Genomic DNA, 22227 nt, shown 5'->3' with positions numbered 1-22227 from the left:
GGCGTCCTTCTCCAACAAATGATGCGAGTCATTACTCGTCATGTGCAGAACTTTGTACAGATCTTGAAAGTGAAGTGAAACCCTGCAGCACAGCGCACGGTGACACAGAGAAATGTGTCCTCTGCATTTAACCATTACCATACTGAGCAGTGGGCAGCCATGACAGGCGCCCAGGGAGCAGTGTGTGGGGGGGGCGGTTCCTTAATCAAGGGGACCACAGTGGCATGACATTCGAACCGGCAACCTTCTGACTATAGGGTGGCTGTCCCGCTCATGAAACTGAAGACAGATCAGCCAACAGAGCCATACAGAGAACTGAGCAGGTCATATTGATCGTTTCATCATCTACTGACCTGGGTCTCGGTTATTTCCATACATGTCTTTGAATAAGGTTCAATTATTTGCACACCAGAGGGCATTTAGTCTTCATGGTAAAAATGTGATTTGTCTATATGATAAATCTTGTCAAGTCATTAAAATAAGTCTTCTCAAGAATTAAACAAGAAACTTAATACTGGTGAAGAATTGAATTTGTAATTTTGGTGACATGATGGAAGTAGCATGATTACTTTCAAAGAAAGCCACCGGGCAGGTTCGAGGAAGTGAGTGTCCAGGGTATTACAGTAGTATTACTGCTCTTTAAGCCGATGTATTTTTAGATGCACATGCACGAGGTATGGGTGTCGGCTGCTGTGGGTAGCTGTGGTATCTGCGTCACGTGACCTGGAATTCGAAAGGGGTCTGTATCATTGACTAGGAGCCAGAGAGAAAGTGAAGGCCCTAAATCCTATTTTCAGTCCATTTTCAGCTTTTTATAAATTCACCTTTGAAGCGTACTGAGAATGAATAACAGTTTCAGTTGGTGATCATGGGTGTCCAGCACTGGAGGTTCTCCAAATGGGATCTGGATGAGAAGTAATTCAAACTTGGTTTGACAATCAGACAAAAATTTAGACTTCACATTATGCCTCCCTTCAGCTTAAATGCTTAAACACTTTTTAAAATGTAAAATGGTGGAGTTGAACAGAAGATAAAAGTTCAAATTTATAAGTAAAATTTATCTCATACTGCAAATACACCAATCATCCATAATATTGACCACTGACAGTTGAGGTTATTAACATGGATTCTTTTATCAGTGGGTGGGATTTTAATTCCATTATCTGTTCATAGATTAAGACTAGTCCTAGGAAGTCCAGGATTAGATTCAGGGTGCATCCCAGTTTGCAGACTGGCCAGGGGTCTTTCATTCATGTAGATGTTACTCGGACAAGCTGACCACGCCCACCCTTCCCTTCCTGCAATCAGTATTCCCGAATGGAAATTCCCCGATGGAATTACACATCTTATTGCAAGCATTTTGCTCTTAAAACAGAAAGTATAAATCCGATTCCGTGCATTTATTTACTTATTTAACACCTGGAAACTATCAGCTGTAGAAATGAACCGACATGATGGAGATGGACCGTACCACGGGAAGACTATGAGGGGTGGTTTGATTTGCTTCTGCAGAATACTGCACCAAAAAAAAAGAAAATTATTATTATTTCTTCTGCGCGTCGTTCTTTTGCTTAAAAAAGTGGCGGTTTGTTTTGTGCTTTTATAAAAAAAAAAGTGTATTTAGTCCTAAGACTACAGGCATTAGGTAACACCCCCCGGGCTCTAATGGAAGGTCCCACCTCGCGCTACATGAACTGCCGCTCCGTCCTCGGACGCGCTTCTGCTCCCGCACCTTCCACGCAGCGGCGCTTCCAGCTTTCCGACGTCGAGGACCGCCAGCGCCAGGTAGCCCGTCCCGTGTCCCCTATTTATAAGGCGGGGAGGTTTGTTATAAGCAGGAGCTGGTTAGCGCGTGGTTTATTTGCTTTGACTCTGTAATTATGAATGTGGAAATATAATATATAGGTGTAAATGTATATGTGTTGTTCTCGGTGAACCTTGATGTGCGTTTTGCATATTAATTCAGACTTCAGTGTGGTTTTTATTAAACTTTAGTAACAACGCAAACAATGCAGAAACATTCTCCACACCCTTATGTTGGTAGATCATGTAACACAGAACACAACAGGTGGACACCGACAGTGAGCGGCGTGTCTGGAAAGGCCTCCTGCAGTGGAAAATAAAGAAAGAAACTTTTAATAACGGCTTCTGCCGGATCAGAAATCACAGGAAGAACCGCATCATTAACCAAAATACAGAGATGGGGCAGTGGTGGCCTAGCAGGTTGTAGGTTCAAATCCTGAACCACCAAGGTGCCACTGAGGTCCCCTTGATGAAGGCACCGTCACCACACACTGCTCCCCGGGCTCCTTTCACTGCTGCCAACTGCTCACTAAGGTGATGGTTAAATACAGAGGACACATTTTGTTGTGTCACCGTTTTGCTGTGCTGCATTTTATCACATCGCTTCACTTCATTTTTGCTTTTCGGTTTGAAAGTACTTTTGAGAGTCTGGTGAGGATGGACTGCGGTAGCCCTGCTGGACATCTCTACTGCGAGAGCTGGATGTGTCTGCGTTCTCTCCCTCTAGTTCTTGGGCCGGTGTTGTTAAGTTCGGCAAGGAAATGGTGATCATTGTTGTGACATTAGGCACAACCGTGTCTCAGTGGAATCCAGTTTTACACCTGAGACAAACAACAGGTGCCGTGCCACACTGCTGTTTCAACATGTAATCCTGCTGGTAACAGGAATAATGATACCCGAGAGTGTGTGTGTGTGTGTCTGTCTGTCAGCATGTGGCTCACACTGATGAGCCTATCCCCTGTTCTTAAAGGTGTGATTACAAAGTGAACATATATAACATTGACAGGCGTTGTATATAAAGTGGACATGTGTGGACATGTCTATGTTGTCTATGAAGTGTGGTTATAAAGATCACACATATAACATGGACAGATGTGGTTATAAAGTGGGAATGTGTGGACATGTATAACATGGACAGGTAAGGTTATAAAGTACACATGTATAACATGGACTGGTGTGGTTATAAAGTGGACATGTATAACATGGACGGATGTGGTTATAAAGTGGGCATTTATAACATGGACAGGTGGGGTTATAAAGTCGACGTGTATAACATGGACAGGTGTAGTTATAAAGTGGGCATGTATAACATGTACACTCATGTTTATAAAGTGGATATGTGTGGACATTTATAACATGGACTGGCAGGTGTATTTACAAAGTGGATATGTTTGGGCATGTTTAACATGGACAGGTGTGGTTATAAAGTAGATGTGTGGACATGTATAACATGGACAGGTGTAGTTATAAAGTGGGCATGTATAACATGGACAGGTGTGGTTATAAAGTGGACATGTATAACATGGACAGGTGTGGTTATAAAGTGGGCATTATAACATGGACAGGTGTAATTATAAAGTGGACATGTTTGGACATGTTTAACATGGACAGGTGTGGTTATAAAGTAGATGTGTGGACATGTATAACATGGACAGGTGTAGTTATAAAGTGGACATGTATAACATGGACAGGTGCTATTAGCCTCCATTAGACACTCCACTTCCACTCAGCTGCTGGAGGAGATTCCCTCACATCTCTGTGCATAAAACCTGTTTTTGAGCGGTTTAGAAGTTGCCTCCAAATGCAGCATCAGAGAATCCACTGTCCACCCAAATCGTCCACTTCAGATTAAATGCTGTTTATATTAAAACAGTCGAGCGGGCGTCACTGTGGGAGGCCAGGTGGACCTCCAGGTTTAACTCGTACCACAGTCACAAATAAAACATGGACGATCACACAAATGTGCAGGGATGTGTGGGATGGTGTGCCCATTCCTGTATAATCCGCCTGGCTGCTGCTGTTCCTGTCCCAGTGTGTATAAAGTGAGTCCGGGACATGATGCGATCTCATTTTACACTGGCAGACAAAATAAAGCAGCTGCTGGGGCACTCTGTGTTGGGTATGTGTATGTCTGTGTTGTGTGTGTGTGTGTGTGTGTCTGTCTGTAATGGGTGAGTGTGTGTGGTTGTATGAATGTGTGTGTGTGTGTTGGGTGTGTGAGACCCTGAGTACTCTGGTCAGACGTCCTTGCTATAAGACGACACGTGTCCCAGGTCAGAGTGACTGGAGTTTACACTGTTGGGGATCAGCTGCTATATTTAGCGCGATGGAGCGAGAGGCCGGCCAATGGAACGCCTCGATCAGACGACGGATTCTAGCATGGTTCAAACACACTTACACACTATCTGTCACACACACTCCCTCACTCATACACACAAACTCACACACACAGTATGTACGATTACTACTCCACACATAGTAAAGAGGATTTATTTTATTACGAAGCTTGCTGGGTCGGAGGTCATGTGTGTGTTTTGTTTCTCCTCTCTAGGACTTTTATGAATACCGGTAAGCAGCAGAAGCCAGTGCTTACAGGCCAGAGGTTCAAGACCAGGAAGAGGGGTGAGTGAGCAACGCTGGTCAGGATCCGGATCTTTCCACCGTCAATGCTTGTTGAGCTGGATTAGTGTTCTGGGTAATTAGGAGATGATTAGAATGTCAGTGTCAGTAGCGCTCAACACACATGCTGCAGTTGCCCGGGTCTTTATTTCTATGAATCACTGAAAGTGATGCACAGCACATGGTGACACAGTGAAATGTGTCCTCTGCATTTAATCCTGCATCCCCCATAGTAAGCGGGTAGCAGTGTGGGGAAACGGTACCTTGTACCACTTCCTCACCAGGCCAGCTACCACTGAAGATCAGATCTCAGATATCGTATACAGCAGGGCCTGTAGGAACCCACCTTACAGAACCTGAATGGATGCTGAGTTTAAAACATAGAAGATGCAGAGATTGAACTTGTATCTCAGGTATCTTATACAGCAGGGCCTGGAGGAACCCACCTTACAGAACCTGACTGGATGCTGAGTTTAAAAGCCTGGATTTAGATCCTCCATAATGTACTGACATCAGCCCGATGGACATTCTTCATTATTTTCTGAAATAAGATGCTTTTTGCTTCGTTGCAGATGAAAAGGAGAAGTTTGAGCCCACAGTTTTCCGAGACACAATCGTTCTGGGCCTCAATGAAACTGCAGGAGACCTTGAAGCTATAGCCAAATTCCTGGATGTCACCGGGTCACGACTGGACTACCGTCGTTATGCAGACACTCTGTTCGACATTCTCATCGCAGGGAGCATGCTGGGTACAATTTCACTCTTCAGTATAAATACTTTTTCCCCCAGTTGTACAAATTGTAAGAGAAATAATATTCATTATTTTCAGATTTTAAAAATCTGTACATTTGCCATGAGTAAAAAAACAGTCTGATAAAACATAATTTTCATACAGACTGGTAAGAAATACAATAACATTATGTACACTGTGAGGTACATTTATGGCATTTATCAGATGCCCTTATCCAGAGCGACTTACAATCAGTAGTTACAGGGACAGTCCCCCCCCTGGAGCAACTTAGGGTTAAGTGTCTTGCTCAGGGACACAATGGTAGTAAGTGGGATTTGAACCTGGGTCTTCTGGTTCATAGGCAAGTGTGTTACCCACTAGGCTACTACCATCCTCTTGGTACGTTGGTATCTACCTCATAACCTCCTGTACTATTTCAGTAAAAGGCCGGCATTTTAAATAATATCTACATGTAGGTAATGTCCACCACGTGTGGTGAGATTAATTCCATCATGAAAGTACAGCTTGGGATGGACTGTCCAGGATTCAGTGTTTGACTTTCTGCTTCTCTCAGCCTGCACCAGGCCTGGTACCAGGACAGAATTGTCCCGGTCAACCCAATTACGGCTAAAGGATTTACTGGGACTTAATAATGTCCCATGGATGAGCAAGGAGACGGGAGTCAACAATCAGATTACCCAGCACCTATACCCATAATGCAACAGTTAACAAGCAAAATCCTAAACAGATCTGTGAACCCTGGAATGTGGAATATGATGAGAAGTTACCAAAAGTCCCTCAACAATTCAGAAGAGGGCATTGGGTTATGAAACAGACATCACATTAATTTCACAGAATGACCTGAAAATCATGGGGTGCTATTAGCCTAAATCCCACTTACTACCATTGTGTCCCTGAGCAAGACACTTAACCCTAAGTTGCAGGGGGACTGTCTCTAAATACTGGTTGTAAGTCGCTCTGGATAAGGGCGTCTAATAAATGCCCTAAATGTAAATGTGTAAAATGTAGATTTGCACAGCAATCAGGATGTGTGAAGATAAATAATAACATGTAACACTGATCCATGAGTGGCAGAGGTGGCCTAGCAGTTAAGGAAGCGGCCCCGTAATCAGAAGGTTGGTGGTTCGAATCCCGATCCGCCAAGGTGCCACTGAGGTGCCACTGAGCAAAGCACCGTCCCCACACACTGCTCCCCGGGCGCCTGTCATGGCTGCCCACTGCTCACTCAGGGTGATGGGTTGAATGCAGAGGACACATTTCCCTGTGTGCACCGTGTGCTGTGCTGCTGTGTATCACAAATTACAATCACTTCACTTTATCTTACACTGTCATGCACTTTAACCTCTGGAATCATTTCCTCTTCTCAGCTCCTGGTGGCACGCGAATTGACGACGGGGACAGAAGCAAGGTGACGAAGCACTGCGTGTTCACGACGGAAGAGACCCACTCTGCTGTCCGCAGCTATGCTCAGGTACCTCTGGCCGGCCAAATCCTGCCTGGACGAGATGAAGCATGATGTTAAGCAGCCATGTCCCTCTGTCTGCTTTCAGGTGTTTAATAAACTCATCAGGAGATACAAGTATCTGGAGAAGGCATTTGAAGATGAAATCAAAAAGGTACCAAGATCTGATCCTGAATCCTTCTCATATTAACATTAACATGATTAAAACATCTGTCAGAAGAATCTCATGTGAATCAAACATGTGGATAAATGTCCAAACCAGCCTGAATCTGAACTTATGTCATGACTTCCTCTATGCAGCTCCTGCTCTTCTTGAAGGCCTTCACCGAGTCAGAACAGACCAAGCTGGCCATGCTGACGGGCATCCTGCTGGCCACTGGGACGCTGCCTCCAGCCATCCTCACCAGCCTCTTCAGCGACAATATCGTCAAAGAAGGTGGGTCTGGCGTGGAAATACTCACGTTCACGTTCTGCACGATGGTTCGTTCACCATCTCTCATGTCTCCTGCAGGCATTTCTGCATCATTCGCAGTGAAAATGTTCAAGGCGTGGATGGCCGAGAAGGACGCCAGCGCCGTCACGTCAGCCCTGCGCAAGGCCAACCTGGACAAGAAGCTGCTGGTATGTGTGTTTCACCTTGTGAGAGAGTGGCGGTTGCCATGGAGATACTCATAGCTGGCATTCCAGAAATGACCTTTGACTTGAGTGGCCAGTACACTATTTAGAGTAGGGATGGCACTATAAATCATAATAAATTCATAAATCAGCATCTCAACAGTGTAAATGTGTCCCCGCTTTCAGGAACTGTTTCCTGCTAACAAACAGAACGTTGAGCATTTCACCAAGTACTTTAACGAGGCGGGGCTGAAGGAGCTGTCGGACTTCCTGCGTGTGCAGCAGTCGCTGGGGACGCGCAAGGAGCTGCAGAAGGAGCTCCAGGAGCGCCTGTCCCAGGAGTGTCCCATACGAGAGGTGCGCCAGATCTGTCCCGCTGGGGTATTATAAGATGAGATAAGATAAATCTTTATTGTCACTGTCACAGTTGAAGGAACAACGAGATTTAAGGTGCAGTTGACTCAGTGAGAGGTGCATAGTTAAAAGACAGGAATAGAATAAGACAGACTGAAAATGGTAGTACACTCATAAAAAAAATTCAATCGCACCCGGACAGATTACCTGCATTACTGTGTGTGTGGTGTAGATGGTTGTGTACCTGAAGGAGGAAATGAAGAGGAACGAGCTGCAGGAGGCGGCGGTGATCGGCCTGCTGTGGACGTGCCTGATGAACGCCGTGGAGTGGAATAAGAAGGAGGAGCTGGTGACTGAGCAGGCCCTGAAACACCTGAAGGTAGATTATTGGCATGGTGATGAAACGTTTCACGACTTTACGAGTCCGGTTTCTAAAATCCTGGCTCCTGTGCTGGTTCTTCTGCCTTGTCCTGCAGTACTACTCTCCCCTGCTGGCCGTGTTCAGCACTCAGGGCCAGTCGGAGCTGGTCTTGCTGCAGAAGGTCCAGGAGTACTGTTATGAGAACATCCACTTCATGAAGGCCTTCTCCAAGATCATCGTGCTCTTTTATAAAGGTGATTATCCTGCTATTAGGTAACACAGATCCGTACAGTCTGAGATGTTTCTCTAATGCTGCTGTCCACCTGCTCAGCGGATGTCCTCAGTGAAGAGGCCATTCTGAAGTGGTACAAGGACACCCACGCGGCAAAGGGGAAAAGTGTCTTCTTGGAACAAATGAAGAAGTTTGTGGAGTGGCTGCAGAATGCAGAGGAAGGTAAATATCCAACTGAATGTTCACCATGTATTCAGCTATCAATTGTAATGAAATTGATTACGGTGATACTTTGAATTGTGCAGAGTCGGAGTCTGAGGGAGAAGAAGATTAACCGTGGGATCCGGATGGCCACCATGTTCAGCCGCTACTCCGTTGTTCATCAGTCTGAACGCCCAGGACACTGAGTGATAGATTAACACTTAAATTCACTACCAACACTTTTTCAGGAACAGTTATAGAACTTTACCGTTTTGTTAGATGCAAACCTAGAATTCTCTTTTTCTTAATAAAGTTTTTTCTATGTATTCTGATGTTGCTTTGTATGGTTTAATTTTTTTCTGCCTCACAACTTCCTCTGTTGGGTCTGGTGGTAGTAGCCTTGTAAGAAACATGCATGCCTATCAGTCAGTGCTGGCCTTTCGGTTGAGGAAGCAACTGAGGTTCCATCCCCACACACTGCTCCCCAGGAGCCTTTCCTGGCTGCCACTGCTGATGGGTTAAATGCAGAGGACACGTTTTTGTTGTGTCACCGTCTGACGGGCTGTGAATCACAATGACAAATGACACTGTCACTTCACTATGAAAAAGAAGTGCACAAAGTCCCAAGTTCGCAACCCTGAGCAAGACACTTAAGCCTGAGTGTCTCCAGGAGGTCTGTCCCTGTCACTACTACTGATCTGGATAAGGGGATCTGCTAAATCAGAACTGCAGCAGGTGTTTCTGACTATTAACTGACCATTAATGACGTGAAAGTGAAGTGATTGTCACAGCAGCACAGCACATGATGCACACAGTGAAATTTGTCCTCTGCATTTAATCCATCACCCTGAGTGAGCAGTGGGCAGCCATGACAGGCGCCCGGGGAGCAGTGTGTGGGGACGGTGCTTTGGTCACTGGCACCTTGGCGGATCCGTATTCGAACCGGATGGTGTTACGAGGCCGCTTCCTTAACCGCTAGGCTACCACTGCCCCTGAAGAGCAGAATAAAAGAGTGAAATTGTGAATGAATTATCATATTAATTTAAGCAATAATATTACCTGGACCAAATTATAATTCAGATTTATTTTAAATAAAAGCATGCCGAATTAGTTTTGTCTCATTTTCCCGAGGCTGTGTCACGCCCCCTTTCTGCGCAGACGCTGTGCGCGCTGCTTCGCTCCTGATTGGCGGACGGCCGCGTCGGCGAGCTCGTGCGCTGTGTGCAGTTGGCGCGAACGGAACAAAGCGCGCCCCGGCGTCCGCATTAATGTCATTTATTCATTAGTGCCCATTTTACAGCTAATTTGTGGACGCACGGTGACCATGGCTGACAAAGAAGGTGAGTTTGAAATTTCCCGTAGCGGCGGAGATGAAAAAGTCCCAGAGCGGCGTTCACGCGCGAGCCGCTTTCGGCGCTGCTACATGTTAGCCAGCTGCTAACACCCGTGAGATTTCACCGCAGAGGCAGAATTCCGCCTCGAACTTAATGAAGTTTTATTTTTTTTACTTTCCACCGCTGTGGTACGGAGGCGGGTGAAAAGCCTGGGATTTGCCTGAGCATATGAATCTAGCATGCTAGGGGCTAGCCGACTAGCCGTGGTCGTACACTGCGGAGCGTGGCTTTATTTTGCGGCGATTGGTCTCTTTTCGCAGCTGCGTTTGATGATGCGGTGGAGGAGCGGGTGATAAACGAGGAGTATAAAATCTGGAAGAAGAACACCCCGTTCCTCTACGACCTGGTCATGACCCATGCCCTGGAGTGGCCGAGTCTCACCGCCCAGTGGCTCCCGGATGTGACGAGGTAACGTCAGTAAACCGCGCGTCACGGTTTACGTTTTCAATTTAATGCGTGCAATTCTGACTGAACTCCGCCGATGTGCTCCAGGCCGGAGGGGAAGGACTTCAGTGTACACCGGCTGGTTTTAGGCACCCATACATCAGACGAGCAGAATCACCTGGTCATCGCCAGCGTCCAGCTGCCCAACGACGATGCGCAGTTTGACACATCGCACTATGACAGCGAGAAAGGAGGTCAGAGCCCTCGCCCACCATTTCTCCCCACGTCTCTGCTTTAAACTGATGCTCTGGGGCAGCGGTGGCCTCGCGGTTAAGGAACCGGACTCGTAATCGGAAGCTTGCTGGTTCGAATCCCGAACCGCCAATGTGCCACTGAGGTCCCGTTGATCAAGGTACTGTCCCCACACGCTGCTTCCTGGGCGCCTGTGATGGCTGCCCATGACTCACTCAGGGTGCTGATTAAAAGCAGAGGACACATTTCATTGTGTCACTGTGTGCTGTGGATCACAATGACAATCAGTTCACTTTCTTGTCTCTGGCCGCAGAGTTCGGAGGCTTCGGCTCAGTCAGTGGGAAGATCGAAATCGAAATCAAGATCAATCACGAGGGTGAGGTCAACCGGGCCCGGTACATGCCCCAGAACCCCTGCATAATCGCCACCAAGACCCCCACCAGTGATGTGCTGGTGTTTGATTACACCAAGCACCCATCCAAACCTGGTAAGGCCTTTCAGAATCTTTGATTCACCTTCTGAATCAAACTAGTAATTAATCTGGTTAATGTTCTATCCAGACCCATCGGGAGAGTGCACTCCAGACCTGCGTCTCAGAGGTCACCAGAAGGAGGGCTATGGTCTGTCCTGGAACCCCAACCTGAGTGGCTGCCTCCTCAGTGCCTCTGACGACCATGTGAGTGTCAGGCGTGGTTGAGATGTTATCGTGATGTTTCGCTCAGTTCTCTCTGGGTCATGATCACCATTTCTCGCTGTCCACAGACTATCTGCTTGTGGGACATCAGTGCGGTTCCTAAGGAGGGCAAGGTGGTGGACGCCAAGACCATCTTTACTGGCCACACTGCCGTGGTGGAGGACGTCTCCTGGCACCTGCTTCACGAGTCTCTTTTTGGATCTGTAGCCGATGATCAGAAGCTCATGATGTAGGCCTTTGTTTTCTACTTTTCAGTTTCCTGTTGTCTGTATTTGTGTTAACTGTATTTGTTTGCATATGAAGAAATTGGTTAATATTAGTACTTTTTTTTTTGTGTGGTGACGCACAGTTGGGACACACGGTCCAACAACACATCTAAACCCAGCCATGCTGTGGATGCCCACACAGCCGAGGTCAACTGCCTGTCCTTTAACCCGTACAGTGAGTTCATCCTGGCCACTGGATCTGCAGACAAGGTGATTATCTTCACCCTCATTTCGTTTACCCCCACAGGCCTTCTTCAATTATTATTTCATTTATTTATTTATTTTTAACAGTTTTTATTTATTGTTAACTATTGTTTGTCAATTAATCTTTATTTATCTGGCACTTTTTACCATGCACATAGTCTTAAAACGCCTAACAAATAGAACAGTGCTCAAAGCCCGAGGTGAGCAAGTCAGAGGCAACAGGGGCAAAAAAAAAAAAAAAACTCCCTCTAACAGGTAGAAAACCTTGAGAGGAACCTAGACTCAGCAAGGGGAACCCATTCTACGCTGGTCAGCACTGGATTACAATGAAATAAATTAGGTAGTGTGTCAGTTTCTGCAGGTGATTTTATCAGACTGGGTCAATAGAGGACCAGGGTAGGACATTCCATGTAGGTCTGCCATGTCACGTGATTACTCTGAGCACAAGTTGATGTGCTACCACATTTTCTAGGATTTTGTACATGAATGGAAGGTTAGAAATTGTTCTGTAATTTGATGAAACCCTGCTTTCTTTAGATATGAAGGAACATAGCTAAAATCAATGGATGAGTTGATTAAGACCGGGAGTGATTCACCTAACATAGGTAGTAGCTCCTTCAGTAGTCTTGCAGGCATTGGGTTGAGGATACAGGTTTACTTGAGGAGACCAATGCAACAATTCAGAAAGTGTAATCGGGCTGTAGGTGCAGACTTATCCATGAAGTCATCAGGAAGATAAATATAACTTTGCTAATCCTCAGGATTATTTTCTAGTTTGAATCCCAATTTGCCAAGGTGCCACTGAACAAAGTACTGTTCCCACACACGGCTCCCCGGGCGCCTGTTATGGCTGCATAATGCTGATTCTGTGCATTGTGTGCTGTGCTGCAGTGTATCACAATGACAATCTGGTAAATCAGGTGGCCACAGGGTCCTAAGCATACATTAAATGTGACTAGAAGTGGTCTGAGAGAACATGAGGATGAGGACAATCAGGTTCTCAATTACAATACCAAGATCCAGTGTGTCAGCATGGGAAGGGCTTATCACAGTTTGGGTGACCCCAGAGTAATCGAGAATAGAAGTAAAAGTTCTGTTTAAGGGATCATCTAACTTGTCAACAAGAAATTTTGTCCTCACCAATTGTTTTTATTCAGGGTATTATTACTATGTCTGTACAGCATTTTGGTGAACAGTTCTCTTTTTTTGAAACTGTGCTTTATAAATAAAAGTATTATTATTATTTTGATTATTAATTTGCTTCAACCTGTTTGTAGACCGTTGCTCTTTGGGACTTAAGAAATCTGAAGCTGAAGCTCCACTCTTTTGAGTCTCACAAAGATGAGATCTTCCAGGTATGATCACACATCATATTAGGTTTTGTTCTGTGCAGACTGTGCACTTTTCTATGTATATATATTTTTAATTATTTCATTATTTATTTCACTGCATGTGATGAATATAAAAAGTAGTAATTTTTTATAATAGCCATGGTATTAATTATGTTTGCTTTTATCCAAATGTAGGTTCAGTGGTCCCCACATAATGAGACAATCCTTGCCTCCAGTGGTACAGACAGACGGCTTAATGTGTGGGATCTCAGGTTTGTGACATTTTTGCACTCAAAATAGAAACTCAGGCTTTCCCAAATTTTATTGCAACGTAATGTCTGTCGTATTTCTGTTTTATAGTAAAATTGGTGAAGAGCAGTCACCAGAAGATGCTGAAGATGGACCCCCAGAGCTCCTGGTCAGTTTCTCAGAATGTTTCTTCGGGTTCTACTGTAGATTGAGTATAAAGTGACACTTGGGTGGTCAGAGAGCTCACATTACACTTTTTTTGTAGTTTATCCATGGAGGTCATACAGCCAAGATTTCAGATTTCTCCTGGAACCCCAATGAACCTTGGGTCATCTGCTCCGTCTCTGAAGATAACATCATGCAAGTCTGGCAAATGGTAAGCGTTGTAAATCACCTTCTCAACAACATTGCCACAGCCTGATGACACTTGTAAATACAAATTTCCTTTTTTAATTCCAGGCGGAAAACATCTACAATGATGAGGATCCAGAGGGAGCAGCAGATGCTGAGGTCCAGGGTTGAATCTCTCGTCACTATCTGTACCTTCACCCATCTTCATTTGAACGCTTCTTCAGTCGTCCTCCAGCCTTTGTGAACTCTGCACAGCGTTTGGCTAAATACATGTTCCTTACCCCTCGAACTATCAAGGATGGTAACTAAGGGCAGCCGTTTCCTTCAAAAAGGAAATATCCACTGATATGAATCTTCACCTTTCCAGTTTTGCCCTGGTTTGGTCTGCATTTTTGACACTTTTTAGGCTTATGTCCCACTCTACAGATGAAGCTGTTGTCCCTAAAGGCAACTAAACTGCAAATATCGGTGATTTCATCCAATAAAGTGGCAAGTGTGTAGAACTGCAGTGCGTTACATTATTCATATTCCACTAGGTTCAGTATTTCCTGTCTCTTTTGTACTTTTACACAGTATATTTGTTTTAATTTTTTGTTAGTCATGTGACTCCTCCCCTTATGTCTGATTTAATTGTACATTTCTGAAATAAATAGTTTTTCCATTGAAATTTCACAGTAGAAATTCCTCTTCAATTCTTATTTTTATTTAAATGTAATAAATAGAACAAGAAAATGTGCAAAAGAACTTAATGCAAATAGGCCAGTGTAAGAGCCACTTCCTGACTGCTGGGCCACAATGGTCTACAGTGGACCAGACCTTCCGAACATGGTCCAGGGGACGACCACTGGTGAACAGGTCACTGACTCATGTGGGGACCTATATTGACCTATATTGTTAGCTCCTATACAACAACATTTAGTTTCTTATAAGGCCCAAAATCACACATAGTACAGTGGTGTGAAGTGTTTGCCCCTCTCAGATTTTTTCCCTTTTAGTCACATTTAAATGTTTCATATAATTAAAACAAAAAAAAAAATAAATATAAATACAACACAAATAAATGTCAGATGGGTTTCTAAGTGAAGGATTTTATTAAGGGAAAAAAATCCAAATCTACATGGCCTTCCAGTTTTATACTGATTAGTGTTTGCCTTCTCACTTTCCTGGGAGTCCCTGAATGTAGCCCACTTCACAACATCTGTGACCAGACATGAACACCCCGATGTAGTCGAGTTCTGACCAGAGGATGATTGCTTCCCCTTGCCGAGTCTCGGTTCCTCTCAAGGTCTCTTCCTTTTTTGGAGAGATTTTTCTTGCCACTGTCACCTTTGGCTGGTCACTATGGGCCTTGAGCTGCTGTTTTAATGTCAGGTGCATTGTAAAAAGTTCTGGATAAATAAAAATTGATTGATTGATATTGCCAGAGACCATGGCTTCTTCTGAAGATATGAAGTTAGGTAAAAGAGTCAAAAGAAAAAACACCCACCTGCCTTTTTTTGTGTATAAAAGCTTTTATTAATGTAATAAGTAACCTGGACAGAATGGGATGTCATCAGATGTTTGGGAGTCTGAGCAGTAGTTCTTCTACTCGCCTGCTCTCTCACTGCTGATTCTCGGCCAGTGGATGATAACATGCATACTTAAGATGTGACCTAATGTGCTGGAAGTCTGCGCTACTGCTGGAATTGGTACAGCCTTGTCCAATTATAGATACATGCACCAGTCCATAACAGTCAGGTCTTCACCTCCACATCAGAGGCTCCAGGTTTGCATTGTCTTTCAATGTGTTTCCTGTTGATACAAACGTATTTATTTAATCATAATTAATGTTCATTTGAAGTTGACATTAAAACGAAAGCTTGCCTGTAAATTTCCAGCTCCTTCATCACAGTGTTCTTCAGTACTTCAAGATCTCTGTTCATGTTCTTCTGAATCTGAAGCTCGTTCCTGAGTTCCCGACTACTCTCCTCCAGCAGGTCTAGCGTTTCCTGAACATCAGATGAATGGCATTTAGCAGACGCTTTCAATCCATGTGCAGCATATGTACGGTCCACGCTTATGTTGAGTAAAACCTGTAAAGGATTCCTACCCGGTACTGCTCTACGTTCTCCTTTCTCTGCGCCTCCATCAGATGGATCCTCTCCTCCAGACAGATTCTTTGCAGCTCTAGTCTCTGTTCTTCATCTTTCAGGGGACCAAGCTGCGTCTTCAGCTCCTGGGCCTGCTCCCTGGCCTTTTTTAGGGCCTCCATGCTGGTCTCCCTCCACTTCAGCAGGGCCACTAGCCGAGGTTCATACCACTCCTCCAGAGCCCCAATGGCCCCTTGCAGGTACTGCTGTAAGTCCCAGGAAGCCCTGCGACCCAGGGACAGGTTTGCAGAAGAGCAGGCCGAGCCCAATCCCTGACTGAGATACTCCAGCTGAGACTGGAGGTTCTTCAGGCTACTTTCATGGTCAGAACAAAGGTGTGTGACCTCATCTGCAAGCTGCTGAACCTGGGCCTTCAGCTCTTCCTGGTCCAGAAATACAGAGAGAATAAAGAAATGGAAGGATTATTTCTAGTTATGTTAAGGCATCACAATTTTCCAAATGTTGCTCTTCAGAAGAACCGGCCATTTTTATTTCATTAATTATGTCGTTTGAACATCTTGCAGCAGTACTATGAAGGTTCATGAATTTGTGTTCCATTAACTTGGCTACCTTTACTTCTCCTAATTTCCTAGCTTCTTATGACCTGCATGTTTAGGTTGAATCAGGTACCTGTATTGCATTTAGACTGTCCACATCCTGCTTCTGGTTTCTGAGGGACACCTGACTCTGGGCGCACTGTCTCGCTGCAATGAACAAATTCTTCTTCACCAAGTGTGTCTCCATCAGCAGGGCTTCTTTTTCCAAGCTGACCCTCACCAGCTGACCCCTGGCCTCATCCAGTTCTGTCCGGAGGGCCGTGACACCCTCAGCCATCGGCTGCTCCAGCTCCAGCAGCTCCTTCACCAGCTCATCTCTCTGCTCTTGGAGACGCCCCACCTCCTCTATACACCCCTCAAACAGAGTCCCCAGCTCTCCAATGTCCATAATGTCCACACATTCCTCCATATCTTCGGAAGTGAAGGAATCATCTTTGCACTCAGAGACTCCAAGTCCTTCCCGTGTGAGAGAATATTCACTTTCTCTGTTTTCTTCATAGGCTTCAATCTTTACTGTTGAACTTTCTTCTGGCAGGTACTCATCATTGTGAGTGTCTGACTGGGGCCTTAAGCAACTTTTTGAAGGGTTCTGAACCAGACTTCCATAATCTTCAATCTTGGCCATCATCTTCTCCATAAGTCCATTGAATTGTGATGCTAATGAATCCCGGCACCTTTGGGAAAAGTTGTTTGCCTGGATGTCTTCAACACAATCTTCAAAAAGATCCTCCTCCTCGTCGTCTTCCGCGATGAACAAAGGCTGAAACTGCAGAGCCTCTTCTGTCAGTGAGTCACAGGCTGAGTCAAAGACGACGTCAAGCTTTCGATCCTCCATCTTCTCCTTGCTGGTTCTGCGATAAACACAACGACAGGTCCTCATTAATGCACTTCTTCAAGGTCTGTTGTATTTGCACAGTTGGTGGGAATGGTTCCAGAAAGCCAGTATAAACAGTGGGATGACAAACCCCTGCTTGAAACATTTTCTGGGTCAGTGTCTAGTTCAAAGTTGGTCTACGTTGTGGTAGTAAAACTTACAAAAGCACAAAATATCTGTGGTTGTAGTTATTTTTTGACCCCAAATATTAACACTGACTAATACGCTGAAATATTTCAGATCCTTATTTAGGACTGAATCTTGAATGTGACATGAATTTTATATCCTGGTTCCCTTTGCTCTGTATGAGGGTCAATGCAGGGTGTTGAGACTGGGAAGAGCAGAAGGAACGCGGTGAACGTCACTGAGGAGCAGCTGCATGGGGGACAGCTGAGTGACAGCAGTGAGCCACACAAGCACAAAGGGAAAAACGCAGCCTACAGGCAACTGCTGGGGTGGACAACAGAGGGACAAGCATCTCTTTCTTCTGACCAGAAGCCCCAGAGGCTGTAGAGCATTTCATCACGTTTTATCACAAGTCCTGATATCTGACGCCACAAGAATCGCACATCAGCAGCTGCCTATGACCCACCACGAATACACCCATTCCTGCAGTTTTTACTTAATCTGACCTTCACACTTCAGTTCATTCTGATTTTGTAAATGGAAAGTGCACCACATGATCTCTGAAAATTTCCTTTTCAAAAACTCACCCAACTACCAGGCTCCTGCGGTTTCAAATGTTCTCTGAAACAATCTCCATGGGACAAATGTGTCGTGGTCGGGAGGCGGAAAGTTGGAGAGTCTGAGAGGGGCGGTGAGGGACGATGATTCTGCCTCCTCTCCCCCTGGTCCTCCTCTCCCCTGCCATCTCCGGGGCAACGTGTGTTCTGTTTACTTTTATTAATAAATAGTAGGCGGGGGGGAACATGAGCCTGTTTCTCCTGGGACAAACTTGACAACAGTGGGCGGGGACATATGGACCATGTCCAATTGGAGTGAAATCGGAGGGGTGGCTCATGAGCGACACAGTTGTGCCCAGTGAGACGAAGAGGAACAAGTGAACAGCCTGGACTCCGTCAGGGACTCGTTACGGACCTGGATCCCGACCGTCATTAAGACTGAGTGCCACAGGACCGTGTGTTTGTGTTATGGGAGCAGCAGATTCCATCCCCAGCTGCTTTAAATAGACGCTGCACTTCAGATGGCCCTCAGAAGATCGGAATGGAGCCTCCTTTCCTCCTTTCCCTCTGGAACCACGTGCTATATGTAACAAACAAAGTTAAGATATAACAAGAGATGACCCTTTATTGGGGAATTTACTAAAAAGTCGAAAACATGACTAGGATTAATGCATGGTGTCAGAATTAAATTACTAAGAAAATGTTACAAGAATGAAAAGAGGAAAACAAGAAACTCAGAAATGAGCAGAGCTGCTGTAACAGGTTACCACACATAGGGGCGCCGGAAGTGTACGCCGACATAAACTTGGGGAAACACGGGCAGGAACAGCATTTAAATGTAAACAAAATATGTAGAGAACAAAGACGCTGAAATAGGTATGTAATGTAAAAGTCCTGAGAGCAGCCTGGGAGCATCTCAGAATTTCTCAGTGTTGAGTACGTTATATCAGTACAGGGTGGTCCATTTATATGGATACACCTTAATAAAATGGGAATGGTTGATGACATTGACACAAGTGCTCAGAAACTTGTAAATAACTCATGAAAGAATAATGTTTTGTTAAGTTAAAACCAAACACACCATTGTTTTTCTTGTGAAATTACCAATAAATTTGATGTGTCACATGACCCTCTTCCTACTGAAAAAACAAAAGTTGGATCCAATGGCCACTATGGTCACCACCCATCTTCAAAAGTTTACCCCCTCACATATACTAATGTGCCACAAACAGGACGTTAATATCACCAAACATTCCCATTTTATTAAGGTGTATCCATATAAATGGCCCACCATGTAGGAGAACAGATCATAGCCATTGCTGGATCCATCATGCTGGTTTGTCATGTCTCCTTGTGTTCTTCTGAACATGATGTATCAGGAATGCCTTGATCAGATTTTGGTGTGCTAAGGTCAAGGTCAGTAGAGGCTGTCAGGGTCAGGGTGTTCCATCTGTTGTTCTTTATAAAATGTAAATGTAAATGTAAATATGAGTGAGTGAGTGAGTGAGTGTGTACGTGCGTGAACATCTGTTTGAATATTGAACATTTGAGTTTATGTACTGTGTCCGTATTACTTCCCTCCCAGAACCTCCATGCTCCATCTTCCAGCACCACCAATAAATAAGAAATCGTACACCACATGCCGCAGTAGAATAAACTCTGTGGAGATGGAGGGAGGGACAGACTCCATTAGGCATTAAGTGTCTGAGAAGATTGGGACACAGAGCTTACTAAACACGCCAGCACATCAGATAATGGATAAACAGGACCTTAGAGGAGACATCAGCTCATAAGAAACAGGGACTCCTGAGACCCCCAGATTGATGAACAAGTTTCAAACTAAACTTCACTTCTGATGATCTCACCAGACGAGGTGTTGCAGGTTGGGCACAGCCCAACTCTGAATGTCACCGCTAATCAGGGTTGGGTAATGAGATGGAAGTTTTACTCCCATCCAGCACAATGTCACCAGGAGACACATATTGCTCTTTAGAACACTGTCGATGTTTTTCATGGAGAACTGGGTCATGTTGAAGATCAGTTGTAGTTCTCTTTAATACACAGAAGGGGGCGTTGTTTCATTCCAGGTCTGACAAAAATGACTAACAATGTCTGCCAAATAAAATTCGAGTAGACGTCATACTTTTTGTGCTCTTCTGTTTTTGGTTATAGCAGAACGTGTCTGTTCTGATTCTGAATGTGTGCGTGTCCTCTGCCCCCCCAGCTGCTGTCTCCATGGATATGTGGGATCAAAGCAACTCGTGGTGGTAGCAAATTGCCAAAAATGCTCATTATATGTTGAGGATCTCAGCCAAAGTTCTCTCCGTCTGCTGCTCCAGAGAGGAAGCACTGAAGTTTCGCCAGGAATGCTGGAGGTCCACTAGCTGATCCGCCCCATCCCACCCTTTGGTCAACAGCATTGACCTCAAACCTTCCCTTTAAGGTTACTTCTATTAGGATGGCTGTTGCTGTCCAAGTCACATGACCACATGAAGATTGCACCAGGGATCTGGGTTGAAGCGCTCCGAACTACAACAGGAAGTGGAAAGTTTCCAAAGAAAACTCATTTAGCAGGAGTTTTTGTAGTTAACGTCCTGACTTTTCCACACACGCTCACACACAGTGGAGGTGAGATGGACATCAGGAATCCCAGGAGATGTTTAGATGTTTAAAGGTGCTCTCCCTTATGCTTGGGTGAATGGTGGTTCTGGATCTGGACCCTCATGAGTTCCCATGCATTTAGTTCAGAATGACAGCAAAATTACTTTCTGCTGCTCATGATGTCAAGAACCTGATGTTTAAAGGACACAAATTTTGCTCTTCTGACACCTGTAAATATCTGGCAGTGATGACTCCTTGCTATTTACTGTACAACCACAGCACTGATGAACCTGTTCTCCTGCTGAATGCTGAGATTACAACAGGCCATGGCAGATAAGAATCTGTTCATTTCGTTCTGTTTTTAGTTTCACATGAAAGAGTTTCTCGGAAGGAAAAAACTGGGGTGGGAATCTCAATCACATGTCTGCATTCAAATATAGCAAAGAGGCATGGAATGGAACACTTTTTTATTTAAGGCACTTACAATCTGATCACCAACCAGAGGAATAATGGGAGATTTAGTGGGGAGTTTAGTGGTAGCTGTGGCTGCTTATGGACACAAGAGTGAATGATGCACACAGAACGCAGAAGACCAGAAGGACAGGAAGCTGTAACACTGTAAGTTGCATTCTGTTTGCATCATTCACACTTGTGACCATAAGCAACTACAGCAGAAAGAGACTCCAGCAGTTTTTCCAATCTTGGGATTTTGGCAGCTCCAAAAAATGCTGGAATTCAGACTCAAAGCCTCCTTTTGATTAGGAACAGGGTGGTCATGTGATCCTCTGGTTTCTGCATGGTGGGGTGGGGCTGAAGGTGGGTAGGTCTACCTGGTACCTGACATCTCTGGTAAGGACCTGAAGAACCTTGTTTTAGTCCTTTCCTGGTCGCAACATTTTCAGCAGCACTAATAGTTCAGTTTGTCTCCATCTGTATGACTGTGGGCGGGGCCTGTGGCAGCATGTTGTTGTTGTGTGAAGTGAAGTGCCACTGACCTGTCCAAGTCTCTACAGAGATTTGTATTGGACAGTGGTTGAACGTTACAGAACTGGGAAGAGAAATGTGGCTGTGGCACCAACATGATGGACAGATGAAGGACAGAAGGTCTGTCAGTCTCTGTATTCTCTGATTGGGCACATTTATATACAGAAAGTAACTGTCCACATCCGAAGCAGCAGGTCCCCCCCCAACACCAGAACCTGCCAGGGCTCCAGAGCTCCACCACAACAGAAATTATTGGGGCAGTGGTGGCCTGGCGGGTAACGAAACTGACCTGTAATCAGAAGGTTGCCAAGGTCCCCACACACTGCTCCCCGGGCGCCTGTCATGGCTGCCCACTGCTCACCAAGGGTGATGGTTAAAAGCAGAGGACACATTTCGTTGTGTCATCGTGCGCTGTGCTGCAGTGTTTCACAATGACAATCACTTCACTTTCACTGTTTCATTATTACAACAAAGACACACATCTGTGTTTGTTGGCAACTCTTTCTTCCTGATGTCTTTTGTGTTGTGCAAATGGAGCTGAGCTCCAGGAATGTTGACTCGCCTCTCTCTCGCTCTCTCTCTCTCTCTCTCAAACACACACATCTTACTCTCCCTCTCTCTCTCTCTCTATCTCTCGCTCTCCCGTTTTTAATTCTGTGTTCTGCAGGGTTTTGAACCTGTAACTGTTGGGTTTGCTGCTCGATGAACTACTGGAACGAGTGCAGCGTTCCAGCTGATGGAGAAGCTCCACAGCCCATCCAAACGCTGCCTCACAGCACCCATTCAAATGTAACTAATGAAGGATGTTCCTGGGCTCTCTCCAAATTCTCTTTAATTGAAGCTCCGAGTTCGTTTCAGTCCATCCACCTAATCTGG

General features: G+C 45.1%; 3 protein-coding genes across 5 annotated transcripts; 2 read left to right on the top strand and 1 right to left on the bottom strand.

The window, feature by feature from the left end:
- The first annotated feature begins 1699 nt into the window (after positions 1–1699).
- On the top strand, positions 1700–8724 carry bzw2 (basic leucine zipper and W2 domains 2). 3 transcript variants are annotated; one of them, XM_028963661.1, is made up of 12 exons: positions 1700–1785; positions 4355–4425; positions 4995–5171; positions 6541–6644; positions 6724–6789; positions 6936–7071; positions 7147–7256; positions 7437–7607; positions 7837–7983; positions 8081–8219; positions 8297–8419; positions 8503–8724. In XM_028963661.1, the coding sequence occupies exons 2-12, from the start codon at positions 4362–4364 to the stop codon at positions 8529–8531; spliced, it is 1266 nt and encodes a 421-aa protein (XP_028819494.1). In that variant the 5' UTR covers positions 1700–1785; positions 4355–4361; the 3' UTR covers positions 8532–8724. The 3 variants fall into 3 exon arrangements, with proteins under 3 accessions (XP_028819494.1, XP_028819495.1, XP_028819493.1); XM_028963662.1 differs by having other exon boundaries at positions 1743–1788; XM_028963660.1 differs by lacking the exon at positions 1700–1785 and adding an exon at positions 2403–4254.
- A 152-nt stretch (positions 8725–8876) lies between these two features.
- rbbp4 (retinoblastoma binding protein 4) lies at positions 8877–14195 on the top strand. Its single transcript, XM_028963663.1, has 12 exons — positions 8877–9738; positions 10053–10200; positions 10285–10430; positions 10742–10915; positions 10989–11104; positions 11191–11351; positions 11472–11598; positions 12870–12947; positions 13119–13195; positions 13284–13341; positions 13438–13548; positions 13632–14195. Exons 1-12 carry the CDS (start codon positions 9723–9725, stop codon positions 13692–13694), a joined length of 1275 nt encoding a protein of 424 aa, XP_028819496.1. The 5' UTR covers positions 8877–9722; the 3' UTR covers positions 13695–14195.
- An 819-nt stretch (positions 14196–15014) lies between these two features.
- sync (syncoilin, intermediate filament protein) lies at positions 15015–17984 on the bottom strand. Its single transcript, XM_028964431.1, has 5 exons — positions 17797–17984; positions 16283–17060; positions 15613–16035; positions 15387–15511; positions 15015–15314 (listed from the first exon to the last, which is right to left on the bottom strand). Exons 2-5 carry the CDS (start codon positions 17042–17044, stop codon positions 15257–15259), a joined length of 1368 nt encoding a protein of 455 aa, XP_028820264.1. The 5' UTR covers positions 17045–17060; positions 17797–17984; the 3' UTR covers positions 15015–15256.
- Between the last annotated feature and the right edge of the window lie 4243 nt (positions 17985–22227).

Source organism: Denticeps clupeoides, chromosome 20 (genome assembly GCF_900700375.1).
Source record: "Denticeps clupeoides chromosome 20, fDenClu1.1, whole genome shotgun sequence".
Classification (NCBI taxonomy): Eukaryota; Metazoa; Chordata; class Actinopteri; order Clupeiformes; family Denticipitidae; genus Denticeps; species Denticeps clupeoides.
This window is presented reverse-complemented; position numbering and strand designations above follow the sequence as displayed.